At 35.2% G+C, this 15,449-nt stretch overlaps 1 protein-coding gene across 2 annotated transcripts in view; it reads left to right on the forward strand.

Annotated features, from left to right (window-relative positions):
* The window catches only part of RAB3GAP1 (RAB3 GTPase activating protein catalytic subunit 1), a 96,709-nt gene extending 81,476 nt beyond the window's left edge, over positions 1–15,233 (forward strand). Inside the window, exons 19-25 of one of the 2 annotated variants that reach the window (XM_081260876.1) lie at positions 506–733; positions 8,604–8,700; positions 8,799–8,902; positions 9,034–9,149; positions 10,474–10,576; positions 12,701–12,721; positions 13,508–15,233. In XM_081260876.1, coding sequence (XP_081117002.1) covers positions 506–733; positions 8,604–8,700; positions 8,799–8,902; positions 9,034–9,149; positions 10,474–10,576; positions 12,701–12,721; positions 13,508–13,744 — 906 coding nt within the window. In that variant the 3' untranslated portion in view covers positions 13,745–15,233. The remainder of the gene's footprint in view (positions 1–505; positions 734–8,603; positions 8,701–8,798; positions 8,903–9,033; positions 9,150–10,473; positions 10,577–12,700; positions 12,722–13,507) is intronic. The other variant, XM_081260877.1, reaches the window with a different exon arrangement.
* The last annotated feature ends 216 nt before the right edge of the window (positions 15,234–15,449 follow it).

Genomic DNA, 15,449 nt, shown 5'->3' on the forward strand with positions numbered 1-15,449 from the left:
GACCTTTCTCTGATTTTCAGGGGCATCCCCTGAGGTAGTAGGAATTGTCAGACTGGTAGCCATTGAACCCAATGAGAAAAATCAACAGTTTGGTCTGGGCTAAATATGTAGAACAATTCTCATCATGTTGGTTTTCATGCATATCCTTAGTGTTCTACTAGTACATGACGGTAATTTGTTATATAAGTCACAGGAGTTTGATGTCTGAATAGAATTTGTTTCAGGTTAGGTGATATTTATTGCAGCACTAGTATTAATTTATTGAGGAAAAGAGCAGAACTTTTATATTTTTTGATTACATTGTGTATTACATAATTTACTTAGGTAACAGAATGAAGTGAAAATAATTTTATTAATCAGACAAAGATTTTTCAATAAAATCAAGATAGTAAAAAATGCCTTTGGCACTTTAAACTGACACTTTTAAGAGAGATTAGATGTTAAAGCTTAGCAGTGTGTATGTACATGAAAGTATGATTTTGCTGAATTTGTTGCCTCATTTTAGGCAGCCAATCCAGGATGTATTCTGGAAGATTTTGTGAGATGGTATTCACCCCGGGACTATATTGAAGAGGAGGTGATTGATGAAAAAGGTGATGTGATTCTAAAAGGACAGCTGAGTGCCCGAATGAAAATTCCAAGCAATATGTGGGTAGAAGCCTGGGAAACAGCTAAACCAATTCCTGCTAGAAGGCAAAGAAGGCTCTTTGATGATACACGTGAAGCAGAAAAGGTAATTTAGTATTGGGTCTCCAATACTAGCATGCTCATTATTATTCTTAAACCTTAGAAACTATCAGAAGAGCTTTGCGCACATGTGACAAGCAAAGCATTGAAATTTAATGAGTCTTTTTATATACCTAGTATTCACATTTAAGTTTAAAACTAGTTGCAAGTAGGACAGTGAAAAGACATTCATAGTTTATATGAAATGCTTACCATTATACTGCATTAAAATATATATATCAGATATTAATAAATGCCTTCCCCTTTTTTAATGAGAAATAAACTTTGTCAAACAGCATTTATAGACATAGATCTTTTAATGAAACACCTGAAGTTTCTAAAAATAGGGGTTTCAATAAATTATGTATAACATAATCTTATGGTTCCATAAGATAATGGGGCCAAAAAACACCTATTAGTGTTATAACCATCAGAACATTTTAGTGCAGGGCATTTATTACTCACATGTGTGGTGTTAATACCAAACCAATTGTGCTGCCCCTGTATAGCAGTATGTAATACATACTGCTATATTACAGTAATATTTAGCAGTATGTATAGATCACTGTGTTGGAGATGTATGTACTTTACAACTATACTATTTTTTTAAAACAAGTTACTGCAAACAGCCATATTACACAGGTAGCAACCTCATATCATGTTTACTGTATCTCTTGATTGCAATACCATTGAGGTTTGTGTAAGTCTGTAATGTTCGTACACAATGAGACTAATGATGCATTTCTCCTAACATCCCTGTCATTAAGGGACGCATGACTGTATACAGAGAAGGAATGATGTCCATTGAAAATAAGGGAAAATTAAGGATAGTGCAGAAATTAAAGAACAAGAGGACTAGCTTCTCCTACCTAACCCCTTTCCATTAAAGAAGCCATGCCAAAGAGGGCACTTTCAAACTGACATTACCAGGAATATAAAAAGACCCCATTCATACAAAATATGCAAAGCAGATCATTTTAGCAGTCACAAAGCAAAAGAAAATTGTAACATACTCCAAACAAATATGGAGGATGTTTAATAAATACTAAATCCAAGAGTAGAAATGGACCCAGTGAAACTAATTTAACTCATGGTTGTCTTTTTTCTTCTACCCTATCAAAAATGACTAAATTACAGGAGATTCTAGAGAATAGATTCATATTTAATCAAAGGCATTGAGGAAAAGCTAGAAAATAGCCCAGGTGAATCAAAGTGAGATAAAGAGAAGGAGTTGGAGTGAAAGAAGTGGAATGAAAGGCAAGAAAATAACAATTTTTATTAGTTTCCTTGAAGAAAAAAATCACAACCCTAAGAATATTTATAAGTGCTTTCCCAGAAAATCTGAATTTACATATTAAAAGGGTTCACTAGGAACAGGGAGAAATAAACTCGAAGATAAAATCTTCAGGACCTCCAGGCAAAAAATTTTTAAAAGGGCATTAGATTTCTCAAAGAAAGGTAATATGGAACAACATTTCCAAGAAATATAAGGAAGAATGTGAAATAAGGATTTTATATCCAGCCAAAATATCTAGCTATTACCAAAATTATAAAAAACATTTTCTGTACTACATACATGTGCCCTTCCTAAGGAATCCCCTAGAGTTGTACAGTCATATAGAACATTTCTAATATAGAAATTCTATATCTATGCTGTCCAAAATGGTAGCCACTAGCCATATGGCTTCCATGAGTACTCAAAATCTGTCTAGCAAAATACAGGAACTTTTAAATGGCTGTATGTGTCCACTGACAACCTTATTGAGTAATATAGTATAGAAGGATGAACCTTGTTCAATTAAGAGATGTCTGGGAATTAAAAGAGAATAAAATCATGGCATTGTAGGTAATTAGATGGAGTTAGAGAAGATAATGCTAAGTGAATTAAGCCAGTCTCAAAAAACCAAAGGCCAAATGTCTTCTCTGATATGGAGATGGGGCCGAACATGAAGGAATAGATGAACTTTAGGTAGAGGAGGAAGGGGTAATGAGATGGACTTTATTATCTTAAGGAATGGTCTGACCATTCCTGTTTGTGTTCAGTCAGAGACATGAAAAATTATGCTCTATTTGTGTAATATGAATTGAATTACATTCTGCTGTCATATATAACTAATTAGAATAAATTCTTAAAAGATGGCTGGGAAAACTTTGGTGAAGGACTGATGGTGAACATGTCATTTATTTAATTTAGAGCTAAGACTTAAGGTGAGGATGTAGAATATAACAAAAAATTGGTACTAAGGGCTGGGGCTGTAGCTCAGTGGGAGAGTGCTTGCCTTCCAGGTGGGAGGCACTGGGTTCAATCTTCAGCATCACATTAAAAAAATACACAAAATAAAGGCATGCTGTCTATCTACAAAAAAAAAAAATTAAAAATTGGTACTAAAGGAGGGGGTAAATAGAAAAATCATTGAGTCTTACACAGAAAGTAGATTACAGGATACCATTTAAAATTGTTAGACACGGGCTGGGGTCGTGGCTCAGCAGTAGAGTGCTCGCCTAGCACATGCAAGGCCCTGGGTTCAATCCTCAGCACCACAAAAAAACAAAATAAAGATTGTGTACAACTAAAAAATAAAATTGCTAGACTATATTACAAAGGGGTTAAAGATACAAAGGAATTAACAGCACCACAAAAGGTATTAAGGTAAGGATATTCTTTAGAATAAAAATGTAAACCTTTCTAAATATCCAAATTTTTTTTTCAGAAAGCAAAGAAATAAATCTTTACCAATAAAAATAAAAGAAAGAGGGCTGGTGTATAGCTCAGAGGTGCAACACTTGCTTAACATGTGCAAGGCCAAGTTTTATTCCCCCTGCACCATGTAGCAAATAACTAAAAAGAATGAAAATAAATGAATTCCTAACTCAAAAGTCTAGGAAAAGAACAAAGTAAAACCTAAAGAAAACAGAAAAGCAAATTTAACAAACCTAGTTCTTTAAGAAAAAAAAGAACCATTAGCTTTTGAATCAAGAAAAGCACTTGCACAAAATGAATGACAAAAAGGATAAATAACTGCTAAAGAACATTTTTTTAAAGCTACTTTGTAATATCTGTGTATATAAATTTGAAAACCAAGTCAAACTGGGTGATTTCCTAGGAAAATATAGTATACCGGAACTAACCCCAGCAAAGATGGCATGTAAAGAGACCAATTTCCGTAGAAGAAATAGAGAACAGTTATCAACTACCACATAAAATAGAAGCAACATGGGGCTAGTGCTAAGAGAAATTGAACTAAATATTGAAAATCCACATGTAGTCCCAACGCTCCATAAATTGTTTAAACATAGCAAGTGGAAGAAAAATTCCCAATTTTTTTTTTTAAATCAACTTCTAACACTGGTAGCTAACCAACCTGATTCAGGATAGCATATTAAAAGAATAGACTAGTATTACTAAAGAAATTTGATTCAAAAATCTCAAGTGGACAGATTCTCAATAGAACTTTTAGAAGATAATACATGTTGGCTGAATGTAAGGATGATCATTTGGAAGTCTATTTACATAATTTATTTCACTAATAGTCTTTATATCATTATCTTCATATGTGCCAAAAAAAGCCTTTGATAAAATACATATGAATTTTAGTCCTTAATCCAGATCTGATATAGGGGAGGCCCCAGAGATCACTAAGGAATGAAACAAAGATGCCTATTATCTCCACTGCCATTAAACATTATTCTAAAGGTAATGGCCAATGTAATTAGATAGGAGAAGGCAAAGATAGAATTACAGAGAAGAATGCTGTAAATGATGTTGACAGTGTGTGTACCTAAAAAAATATATAACAAATAATTTAAACAAAAGAATTTGTCAAGATAGCAAGATATAAAATTAATATACAGCACTCACTAGATTGACAGGCATAAATAATCATTCGGAAAATTTCATTATAAGAGGGGATAAAGGGTTTGAAATCTGAAGGAAAATAAAACAGTACTCAAATATATCTGAACAAATAGATACCTGTTGATTTTAGGAAGCCTCAACATCATTAAGGTCAATTCTCCCTAAGTTATAAATTTAGTGCACTCCTAATTTAAAAAATGCCAAGAGACTTTATTATGGAGCCAGGCAAGTTTATAATAATGTTCATTTGGAAAAATAGATAAGAATAGTGACTGCTAATGAGTTTCTTTTTGGAGTAATGAAAATATCCTAAAGTTAATTATGGTTGTGGTTGTACAACTCTAAATATACCTTAAACCATTTAATTATATGCTTTAGATGAGTGAATTATTATTTTTAGAAAACATGCAAGAATATCTGAGAATAGATTGCAAAGGAAGAATTATGTGGGGGAGATACTAGTCCTACCAGATATTAAAGCATACGTTATGTTTAAATTATGTGATAGTGGTATATAAATAGCCCACTGAAACAGACTAGAAGGTCTAAAAATACATATGGAAATCTAGTACATGATAAAGATGGCATCTCAAGTCACTGGGGCAAAAGTCACCTTCTTAATAAATGGTGTTGATAAAGGTAAAATTCCATCTCTTATCCCACATACAAGAATGGACTGAAGATGAAACCATGTGAGTACTAGAAGAAAACATGGATGAAATCTAATCCGAGTCCAGGGAAAGGTTTTCTAATTAGAACTTAAAATCCATACTGCAGTTTAAAATTTGGGTAAAAATATACTCTTGATGACAAAGAAAAGCAAGTCAAATAGCAAATGATAAACAGATATTTGTGAACTGGGAGAAATTTGCATATCACAAAGAGCCAAAATAAATTAAAACTAGGAGGTTTTAATGCAGACTTATAGGTTTCTAAAATATGGATAGATATGTGGGTATGCAAATATAAGTAGGTATATGTAGAAGTAGAAGCATTGGCACCACATTAATAGTGGACACATATGTTGTCTAAAACACATGCTTTTCCTCAAATAACTGGCCAAGCCAGGTACAGTGGCATAAACCTGTAATTCCAGCTACTCAGGCTGAAGCAGGAAGATTACAAGTCTGAGACCAGCCTGGGCAATTTAGCAAGACCCCGTCTCAAGATAAATATAAAAACCAGGAATATTGCTCAATGGTGGAGTGCTTGCCTAGCATACAAGAGGCCATGGGTTCAATCCCCAGTAATGAAGGGGTCAGGGGATTTTGTGGAGAAAGACCGCTGGTTTTGCAAGGAAGGTATAAGATGAGCCTGGAACATAATATTGCTAGAAAGTAAGGAAGTACTCTAAAAATGAGAGGAAGGTATTTCATGAGGACCTAGATTGAAGGGACTCTGATTGGCTCATCTGGGGCAGTTTGCCAAATTAAAAAAATGGACAAAAATGAATTGTATATATTAAAAAATGAGGAAGAAGGGAGGGCATTTCTTATAGAACAAAGATAACTGGTAAAGGTGGAGGATATGTTGGAGTTGGAAACTCTTCATTTCACAACTATATGCATAATGAAGATTGGTTTAGGCAAGAGTCATCATTAGCTTTTAAGTCTAAGTGAAAGTTTGGGTGAAGAGCACCATACTTGCATGGTTTTAAAGTGTTTTCCTAAAGTTTTCTTCTTCATTGCAAGGCAGTAGTGACTATATCATGGCAAAATGGAATGATATTTTCAAAGGATGGATCACACTTAACATCAACAGTAAAGACCAGATGGAGATTACTTACATGAGAGGTGTGATACTCTGAAAGACACAACACTACTTAGAGTACTGTTTGATCCATGAATGTGTATCATAAATCTAGTTATGAGGAAACATTAGATAAACCCAAAATGAGAAACATTCTATTTTTAAAAGAGCTTTAAAAAAAAAAAAGACTCCATATAATTTTGAGGGTATGTTAAAGGGATACAGGAGCCAACTAACAGAGCTCCCAGTGGCCATCACAGAAGCAATGTGAGCAACAAATACAGTGGTAATTACATTATAACTCGAAGTAAAAAAATAAATATTCTTGAGTTCATACTGATATAAATAATTGAATAAGCCTGGCACAGTGGTATACTCCTATAATCCCAGAGGCTGAGGCAGGAGAATCGGATTCAAAGCCAGCCTCAGCAAGAGTGAGACACTAAGCAACTCAGTGAGACCCTGTCTCTAAATAAAACACAAAATAGGTCCGAGGATGTGGCTCAGTGGTTTGAGTGTCCGTGAGTTCAATCCCCAGTACTTCCCCCGCCAAAAAAAATAATAATGAATAAATAAATGGGTCAGAAGAGACAGATCTGTGCACAGTTAACTACTTCAAGTATGAGCTTTACAAAGTAACTTCTAAGGAATTCAGGTATAAAGAAGAAAGTTTCAGTGCAGAAACCTGTTAGAACATTATCTTAGCCAGGTAATGAAGGTTATTAACAACAAGGATAAATCACATTGACTTGCATTCTTGATGCGATGTGAAGAGAATGGTACTTTCTGGTCTTCCTCCCCAAAATACATAACTCATCATGAGAGAAGCAGATAAAACCCAACTGAGGGACTTTTTACAAAGTAGCCAACTTGAACTCCTCAAAACTGTCAGGGTCAATAATAAGGAAAGTCTAAGAAACTGTCACAGCCAAGAGGAGCCCAGGAAAATGACTATTAAATGTAACATGATACCCTAGATGGGATCCTAGAATAGGAAAAGGACAGATAAAGTTGAATATATGAATGTTGGCAATATTATTTATAATGGCTAAAAGATGAAACAAATGCAAGTGTCTATCAGCTGATGGAGAAGGAAAATGTAGTCTCTCTAAACAATGGAATCTTCAACCTCAAACATGAAGTATTGATATATGTTGCAACAATGGAAGAACCTCAAACATTATGCTAAGTGAAGGAAGCCAAGAAAAAAAGTCAGATACCACATGATTCCATTTGTATGCTATCAGAGAGGTAGAAAGTTAGATTTAAGTAGTTGCCAGGGGATGGGCAGAAGGGAATGGCTACTACTTCCAGAATGAACTTAGATAATGAAATTATCTAATGGAACTATCTGGATTTAGATAATAGTGATAATTAATCAATCTTATAAATATGCTAAAAACCTACATACATGCTATACACGTAGCATATAAACCTATAAGTATGCTAAATCCCATGTGCATCTATATTTCTGTGTTTAAATTGGCATAGAAACATACCTGAAGAAAACACAAAAGATGTGTTGGTTTTTGGGAAGGAGAATGTCTGCATTATACTTCCCTATATTTGTTTATTTTTGAAATCTTTGCTTTTATTGTTGAATAAGGTAGAGTATATGTGTTGAACATACTTCTCTGTATTTTTATAATAAAAAGAATTAAAGCGGGGCTGGGGATGTGGCTCTGTGGTAGAGCCCTTGCCTAGCATGTCTGAGGCACTGGGTTCGATTCTCAGCACCACATAAAAATTAATGAAAAAAATAAAGGTACTATGTCCATCTACTACTATTTTTTTTTTTTAATATAGCGTTTGCATCTTGGGAAAAAACTCAGTACCAAAACAACTAAAACACTTTGTAGAAGGTCATTACTAATGTTTAGAGATATTGAGATAAACAGTTTACAAAATAGTATTGTACATATTTAATGCTAGTGTCCTTTATATATTCTATGTCTTTAAAAAATCCTAGAATGAAAATGCTGTGCCATTTTCTTTGTATTTTCCTAATTTACATGTATGATATGGAAACAGGAAAAAATGAAAATATTTTGGTTTTATTACAGTTGAAGTTCTTTACTGTTTTCAGTGATAACATGCTTACCTTTGGGAGTGGTAGCTACTTACCTGGGTGAGTAGGGATAGGTAGCAAGAGAAGAGATCCATTCTCTCCTGCCAGGATGTGGTTGAGGTAGAAGATTCTGTACTTTGATAGGTGGCTGCTTCATGCTTTGGCACCTGTAGTGATCATCATGTAATGTTGGGTCTCCTGCAGGTGCTGCACTATCTAGCGTTCCAGAAACCTGCAGACCTTGCTCGGCACCTGTTACCTTGTGTGATTCATGCAGCTGTACTCAAGGTAAAGGAAGAAGGTAAATATCTTATTTGATTAGTAATTAATTCATTTCTAAAATGGAAGTGTATAAGGCTTAATTTATTTAACAATGGATTTGATCTTTTTAAAAACCAGAAAGTCTGGAAAATATTTCTTCTGTTAAGAAGATTATAAAGCAGATCATATCTCATTCCAGTAAAGTTTTGCACTTCCCCAATCCAGAAGACAAGAAATTGGAAGTAAGTTTGGTATAGTTTCAGAATCTTGCCAAATGTTCATCCCATTTGGCAATAATTATTTTAAAGAAATGTTTTTAAATGGCTTTGCTTTTTGCTGTTTTTCAGTGTACTTCTCCCTTTTCCTGTTTTAGGAGATCATCCATCAAATTACTAATGTTGAAGCTATAATTGCTAGAGCCCGGTCCCTGAAAGCCAAGTTTGGAACTGAGAAATGTGAACAAGAGGAGGAAAAGGAAGATCTTGAAAGGTAATCACAATTTAATTATCTCAGTTTTGTCCTTTTAACCACCATTCTCTTTAGAAAATTTAGAATACTGAAATTATTTTGTGGTATTCATACATTATTTGAAACAAGCATTCACTAGAGAGAATTAATTATCCTAGGATTTGACCTCTGCTCTTAACTTTTACTGGGTGTTTCCTTTTCTTCCATTTTCAGAAACTGTCTAGGAGAGCCTCTTTCTAGGGTCCTTTGCTCCTGGAGATGTGGTGCCTGAGGTTTCCTGTAGCAGAACTGTTAACTCCATTATTTGTAGTGTCCCATATGTGGCTCTCAGCAGTCCCTGTTCCTTGACCATAGCACAGTGTTCTGGAACTATACATCTACTCACTATTCCTAGTTATTTTAAACAATATTTGTCATAGCAAAGGCACGTATCTTACAAATATGTTTTGGAAGAGTGACCATATGGCTTGTCCCAAATAAGGCAAATGATTGGGGCAGCCTCTCCCTCTTTATGAGACAACATTTTTACCAGTAGAGTCTGACACTGTGAGCTTCTGTCCATTTTTGCCTGTGTTACTTGAAAGTACAGTGTTTTGATGTGACACAAGGTTTCCCAGTTTTTCATAAGAAATTATTGATGTTAAATAAAAGCTATTGCAAATGCTTTGTCATATATTATCAAGTTCTTGTTTGAATTTGTATCTTTTGTTGAGTGAAAATTTCTCTCGGCCTACTTTACTCTTGAAAATGTCTTCCTTTTAAATGAGCAGAACAAGCTCTAATCAAGGGAATCATTCCTGAACTAGCAGTATGAATTAGTAAGCAGGTGGTGTTGCTTGGTGGCTATGTGCCTTTGACTTAGTTCCACTGTACACTGTGACACGCTTTGAAATTCAGTGTTTCTAGCACATCATGGCACAGCTTACAACTGCAGCTATGCCCAGTAAAAACAGATTTTTAAGCACACACACACACACACACACACTTTAAAAAAAATGCATCATTGCTTTGCTAGATAAATAAAATTTGGTTTCTATGGTCTAAAAATCCTTATTCTGATCTTCAATATAGCATTTCCCAAATTTCTAGTATGAAACAAATAGACTGAATATTTCTTATATTGACAGAGATAGGCTTTTTAGAACTTGTAGGAAAACAGAAAAGCAGTAAGATTGTCAGTTAATTTTAATTCTAAATGTCCTGTCTAGCCTATGAAATTTCCACTCCGGCATTAGTAAGTTTAACCAATATTAAATTTTATTGATAAGTCCTCAAATTATCTGAGACAATGCAAACAGTGTCCTGAGCAGCTGCTCCCCATCCATTCACCACTTCTCTCTCCTAGGTTTGTGAGTTGCCTATTAGAGCAGCCCGAAGTGTTAGTCACCGGGGCAGGAAGAGGACACGCTGGAAGGATCATTCACAAGTTGTTTGTGAATGCTCAGAGGGTATGTGAGACTGCTTACTGACTATGGTGATCTCACCAGACCTCTGTTTGGGAAGATGTCATTTTGAGCTGCTAAGAGACAATGACTCCGACTTCTGAGTCTGAACTCAGAAGTTTCCTACATATTTAAGTAAGATAAGTACATCTTAGGAACTAAATTTCAGAAAATAGAAGTATGAAATCGATTGTTATAGAAACTGAACATAACTATGCTATGGAAAACAAAAGCCTCCTACTTTCAAATTACAGTTCACTTTTAGACTGATGGAACTTTAATTAGAGTTCCATCTTTAAACCCTACATACTTCAAAACACAATTCAGACTGAATTATGAATTTAACTCTAGTCTAATAACAGTGAAGAGATCTAAATTTAGAGATTTCCTAGAAGATTTCCTTTCTGGAAGACAATGATTTCAAGTTTTTTTAGTACTATGGAAATTTAGGCTTCAGCACGGAAAGAAAGCCCAATTGAAAAATTGTCATCATTACCTACTAGTGAAAGAAAGTTTTTATTCTTACGTAGTGCCTTGGTTACTATTAACCAGGTACTGGCTTCCCACAAATATTTCAGGGCGCATTACTATTAAAGTATTATGATGTGCACTAAATACAGGTTCCCGTGACTTGGGAATGTGATGACACTGGAAACCAAACCGGTTCAGTGTTGAGAGTGTAATTCTTGTAAGCAAAGATTTTCATTGGTCTACACATGGAACAATCCCTGCTGAGTCGGTCTGGAGTACTTCTAGTTAGAATATTAAAAATTATAGTCAAATATTTTGATCCAAATTGTTTGCAAGTGCTAACAACAGATTATTAAATTTAGGGAGCTACTCCACAAATAATTTCAAGTTAAAAACCAAATTTTTTGTTTCCTTTTAAAAGTCTCGAAAACAATAGATGCTTGCTTTGTTTTGTTTTCTGGCATGAAAATGAGTGGAATTGGTTTTCACATCCTTCACCAGCTTCCTATGCAGAATTTTACAGGCCTGTGTCCTTATCATTACTATGAATTTTCCTCAGCAAAACTTTGATTTTTTTTTTTAATTTTGTGTTAAGAGACTTTAAAATTTAATGTGTTTATACTTTTAGTGTTGGAGAATTACTTTTGTATACTAAAGCAAAATTATTTTCAACATGAAAATAATCTCCTTTCTCCCTCCTCCAACTATGCATAGGCTGCATTTTTATTAAATTTTTGACAATGCAGAAAATTACAAAGAAAAAAATGACAAACATCATTGGGTAGGAAAACTTATCAGCATTTAAACATAGTCTTGTTTTCAACTTGATATGGCTTTCAAAATTAGTAAACAAAGCAATGTGTTTTCAGTGTCTGATTCTATAGCTAATGCCCTTTAATGGACACTGAAATTATAAATTCAGCCCACATTGTGTAATTTTTTAAAAAAGATTTCAATTTTTCAGACCCTGCAGTGAATGTTTAAAGAATGTGTAGACTTGTATAATTCATATAACAAGCATCTGGTTGGTACATTTTTAAACTTGGCTCTTAAATATCTGGCTAAACTGTTGAAGTTTATTCATGTGAATTCTTCATAATTGACACTTCATATCAATTTTACAAATAAATCAAGATTTTAACATTTTTAAAAAGTTGTGATATTTCACAGAATTCTACAGCCTATAACATGTATTTAAAACTTCTTTAAAATTACAATTTTTATAAACTTAATTATAGGTATGTACATCTTTAAATGGAATTCAGCACAAAATGGTGATTTTTGCTTTAGTTTTGCCAAGTCCTAGACATTTATTCACATTCACTGGAACATCTATTTTTCAAGCAGTACACACTTTAGGCAATAAATTCAGAAAGAGCTAGGCTTTTGTTAAGATCATTTGCTCATTAAATGACACCCTATCTGTCACCTGTTGAACCATCAGATGCATGATTAGTGGGATGTGTCTGTTCTTATTTGACAGCTAGGTGTGTTATGTGGTGTGACTTTATTCATCTTAAAATATTCTTTTGATACGATCATGTTCTTAATGTAGTGCATGCCGTCTTGGAAATAATCTTGAAAGCTCTTGTCTAGCTCTTTTTAAACCATCTTGCTTGTTCCCTTTCATCACTGTTTCTTTTCTCACTCTTTCTCAAGCTGACTGAATCTTCTGATGAGGTAACAAAATAGCTTTTGTCCCTCATAGTTCCTTGTTCCTTCCCATCCCTCTAACTTCATAAGGTCATTTAAACTAACCACCTAACAGTCTGGATTTGGCATAACTTTCTTGCTGGTGTTTAGCTTAACATGATTCATGTTTCCATTGACAAACCAATTATTCTTTTTCCAAAGCAATGGTACCATGAAAGTATAGTGACCAGAGTTTTTAAAAAGGCTCTTATTATGTGCAATGATAATGAAAAAATTGATGCCTTTGAGATCATCTACTCTTAGGTGGCCATTGCTATATGGACCTCTGTCACTTCTGTAGTGCATTAACTGCCCAGCAAACAAGACCAATGTCCCCGGTTTTCATTTGGTAAGTTAACCTTACAAAGAATTGATTGAAAGAGTAGAGATAAAAATTTTTCCAGGCTCTGGAGAGAAGATAGCTCCTTACCAACTTGGAACTCTGACTTGGACTTGGGTCATTGCTTCAAGAAACAGAAACCGGCACAGCTTCATGATTCCTTTTCATAAGATGTCTGAACGTAGCCCTCACTTTTCAAAGCAGATTGCCTGGCGGTCGTTTCCTTTCTGCCTATTACCAATCTACTGGCTCATGCAGTGTTTCAAGCTTCTGGCATTTTCTGTGTTATTTATTTTGAGCAATCATAACATAGCTAACTGCATTACTGAGTAATGTAGGACATTTTTATGTATATATCACATTCATCTGTCCTCAAAAGTACCTGAGTCTAGCATTCGACTTGTTCTCGAGTTTATCCTTTGATTCTATTCAAGGCTGCAGCCATGGCTCCACCAGAGGAGGAACTAAAGAGAGTGGGCTGCCCAGAGGAAAGAAGGCACAACCCAGTATCTGACTTCCCTGCTCCTGCTGGCCGGGAACTCATCTTACGCACCACCGTGCCGCGCCCTGCACCCTACTCCAAAGCTTTGCCTCAGCGGATGTACAGCGTTCTCACCAAAGAGGACTTTAGACTTGCAGGTGCCTTCTCGTCAGATACCTCCTTCTTCTGAGTCTCCTAAGCATTACCTCAGTGGGGCTTCAGAGGCACTGCCACCTGCTTCCACAGGAACAAGTGCCAGGAAAACCCGAGAGGCCCCACACAGGTGGCCCTGCACAGCTGAGCGATCAAGAGTCACACCAGCATCTGAAGGACTTTGCAGCATCAAGCTTAGGCTCTCTTGTACCTTGATGGGGGCAGAGGGAATGGGCTTCAGTTGTTGAAAAGATTTCTGACTCAAAGAAATGGACTTTGAGTATGGGGGAAAACCAAAAATCAGGAGAAGCTCTTTGTCCTCACTCATCTGAGATACTTTTTATCTCATTCTCCTCTGTGACTGTCCTCTGGGCCACTACCTTGCACTCATAGTCTGTAAACAGTTAATGGTTGTATTTATTAGGATCAAGAATGCAAAATAGAATATCTGTTAACTCAAATTTCTGGATATTTTGGTGGTAGCTTCTAGTCCCAGAATCTGTTTTTAATTCACTACATACATGTCCATATTCTGTTTATTCAATCATCTGGTGGTCATCTGTGTTATACTAATTAACTTTTGATGAACATTTAGAATATTCTAGGAGAAAGCCTAGAACTTCACTTCGTTTTTCCATGTAACTGTAACCTAAATGTACTCCTTCTGGTGAAACAGTACATTAAATGTCACTGTACATTAGTTCTGCATATATTGTGTAACATTTGTTTTGTCATTGGTTCTCCTTTGGGTTGCCCAAGTTACCAGCCTGTAAAGTTCTCCCTTCTCTTGCCGTGCAGCATGCCGTCTTCTTTGGTGGTTGCTGCTGGGTACTGTATTTAATGATGTAGAGATGAGCACATGCTAAAAATAGAGCCTTGTTACATAGAGACGATCATGCAGTTAGTATAATTTGGTATATGTGCTAATGTAATGAGTAGAGGATTACTTTAATGCACTATTTTGCTTTTGCATTTTAGTTAAAATGAAAATAATCTCTGGGGATGTATAGCACCCAGGTTAAGGATAACACCACTGTATTTCTAGTTTTGTGAGGACTAGGATGTATTAAGTCTATGATGCTATATGGCCTCTTGTTTAGCAATCTTATTTTTAGGCCTAAAATTTCCACTTTAATCCAAAGTAAAAATAAATATACTGAAGCCTAATTGTTCCTGTGTACCTTTAAAGGATTGCTAGAGTTGTGCAAATTGTTATTTTTGTTTTAAAAAAGTCTATACACACAAAAATATATAGTATATATTGCACACATGTGTCTGTATGTGAACAGGACAGAAGAATGGCATGGTTGGTGACCTCCCAACCTTTACAGTGCTTTTCTGAGATGCTAGATTTTGTTGCTACCGCCAAACAACAGATGCAGGACTGAGGACTGGACCAAATACAAGACATTTCTCTTTAAGACAATTTGTCTACTTTCAAAGAATGTTAAAAACTCTTATGGAGAGATGGATTTTAAAACAGTATTGTGAAACTAATAAAAGGAGAATGTTGTTTCTATGGCCAATTTTCGTTTCTCCCTTCTGAGGAGCATTTCAGTCTTATTTTATTTAGCTTTGTGCCATGTCAAGCCTTTCATTAAGATTTGCATCCTGGGGTTGTAGCTCAGTGGTAGACCACTTGCCCTGCACGTGTGAGGCACTGGGTTTGATCCTCAGCACTACATAAAAATAAACAAAAGAAAGGTATTGTGTCCATCTACAACTGAAAAAAAAAAAAAAAG

This window comes from Spermophilus citellus (assembly GCF_964194105.1).
Source record: "Spermophilus citellus genome assembly, chromosome: 11".
NCBI lineage: Eukaryota > Metazoa > Chordata > Mammalia > Rodentia > Sciuridae > Spermophilus > Spermophilus citellus.